Source organism: Galeopterus variegatus, unplaced genomic scaffold (genome assembly GCF_000696425.1).
Source record: "Galeopterus variegatus unplaced genomic scaffold, G_variegatus-3.0.2 Scaffold62631, whole genome shotgun sequence".
In the NCBI taxonomy this organism is placed as follows: domain Eukaryota; kingdom Metazoa; phylum Chordata; class Mammalia; order Dermoptera; family Cynocephalidae; genus Galeopterus; species Galeopterus variegatus.
The window spans coordinates 1-2267 of NW_007788742.1; the positions used below are offsets into that span (position 1 = coordinate 1).

Below are 2267 nucleotides of genomic sequence, written 5' to 3' on the forward strand. Positions count from 1 at the left end.
CCTATGAGAGTCAAAGTTTTATCTTTCAAAACATTCTTAGCCCTCCACACACACACACGGGTAGGCACACACGTGTAGGCACAAACACGCGAAGGCACACACGCGAAGGCACACACACGCACGTGTAGGCACACACACACGTGTAGGCACACACACATGGGTAGGCACACACGTGTAGGCACACACACACGTAGGCACACACATGCGTAGGCACACACACACGTGTAGGCACACACACATGGGTAGGCACACACGTGTAGGCACACACACGTAGGCACACACATGCGTAGGCACACACACGTGTAGGCACACACATGCACATGTGTAGGCACATACACGTGTAGGCACACACACACGTAGGCACACACATGCACATGTGCAGGCACACACATGCAGGCACACACGTGTAGGCACACACGCACATGCATAGGCACACACGTGTAGGCACACACATGCACATGCATAGGCACACACGTGTAGGCACACACATGCACATGCGTACGCACACATGTGTAGGCACACACATGCACATGCGTAGGCACACACGTGTAGGCACACACGTGTAGACACGCACGTGTACGCACACACACACGTGTAGGCACACACGCACATGCATAGGCACACACGTGCAGGCACACACACATGTACATGCGCAGGCACACACGTGTAGGCACACACACATGCACATGCATAGGCACACACATGCACATGCGTAGGCACACACACACGTGCAGGCATACACACGTGTAGGCACACACACTTGCACATGCGTAGGCACACACACACGTGCAGGCACACACGTGCAGGCACACACACAAGTGTAAGCACACGCACATGCGTAGGTGCACACACACGTGCAGGCACACAAACGTGTAGGCACACACACTTGCACATGCGTAGGCACACACACACGTGCAGGCACGCACACATGCACATGCGTAGGCACACAGTGCAGGCACACAGACACGTGCAGGCACACACACACGTGTAGGCACACACTTGCACACGCGTAGGCACACACACACGTGCAGGCACACGTGTAGGCACACACACTCGCACATGCATAGGCACACACACACGTGCAGGCACACACACTTGCACATGCATAGGCACACACACACGTGTAGGCACACACATACACATGCGTAGGCACACGCACATGTAGGCACACACGCACGTGTAGGCACACACATGCACATGCGTAGGCACACACACACATGCAGGCACACACGTGTAGGCACACACACTTGCACATGCGTAGGCACACACACGTGCAGGCACACACACTTGCACATGCGTAGGCACACACACGTGCAGGCACACAGACACGTGCAGGCACACACACACGTGTAGGCACACACACTTGCACACGCGTAGGCACACACACACATGCAGGCACACACACGTGTAGGCACACACACTTGCACATGCGTAGGCACACACACGTGCAGGCACACACACACGTGTAGGCACACACACTTGCACATGCGTAGGCACACACACGTGCAGGCACACAGATACGTGCAGGCACTCACACGTGTAGGCACACACACTTGCACATGCGTAGGCACACACACGTGCAGGCACACAGACACGTGCAGGCACACACACACGTGTAGGCACACACGTGTAGGCACACACTTGCACATGCGTAAGCACACACACGTGCAGGCACACAGACACGTGCAGGCACACACACACGTGTAGGCACACACACTTGCACACACGTAGGCACACACACACGTGCAGGCACACACACGTGTAGGCACACACTTGCACATGCGTAGGCACACACACGTGCAGGCACACACGTGTAGGCACACACACTTGCACATGCGTAGGCACACACACACGTGCAGGCACAAACACTTGCACATGCATAGGCACACACACACGTGTAGGCACACATGCACATGCGTAGGCACACGCACATGTAGGCACACACGCACATGTAGGCACACACATGCACATGCGTAGGCACACACACGTGCAGGCACACACACGTGCAGGCACACACACGTGCAGGCACACACACATGCACATGCGTAGGCACACACACGTGCAGGCACACACACACGTGCAGGCACACACACACGGGTAGGCACACACACTTGCACATGCGTAGGCACACACATGCACATGCGTAGGCACACGCACATGTAGGCACACACGCACGTTTAGGCACACACTTGCACATGCGTAGGCACACACACAAGTGCAGGCACACACACGTGTAGGCACACACACATGCACATGCGTAGGCACAC

At 56.0% G+C, this 2267-nt stretch overlaps 1 protein-coding gene across 1 annotated transcript; it reads left to right on the forward strand.

Annotated features, from left to right (window-relative positions):
• Positions 1 to 1619: 1619 nt before the first annotated feature.
• On the forward strand, positions 1620 to 1813 carry LOC103584520 (putative uncharacterized protein FLJ46204; the record flags this gene model as incomplete). Its single annotated transcript, XM_008565489.1, has 2 exons — positions 1620 to 1683; positions 1732 to 1813. Coding segments are annotated over 2 exons (146 nt in total), but the record flags the coding sequence as incomplete, so codon positions are not given.
• Between the last annotated feature and the right edge of the window lie 454 nt (positions 1814 to 2267).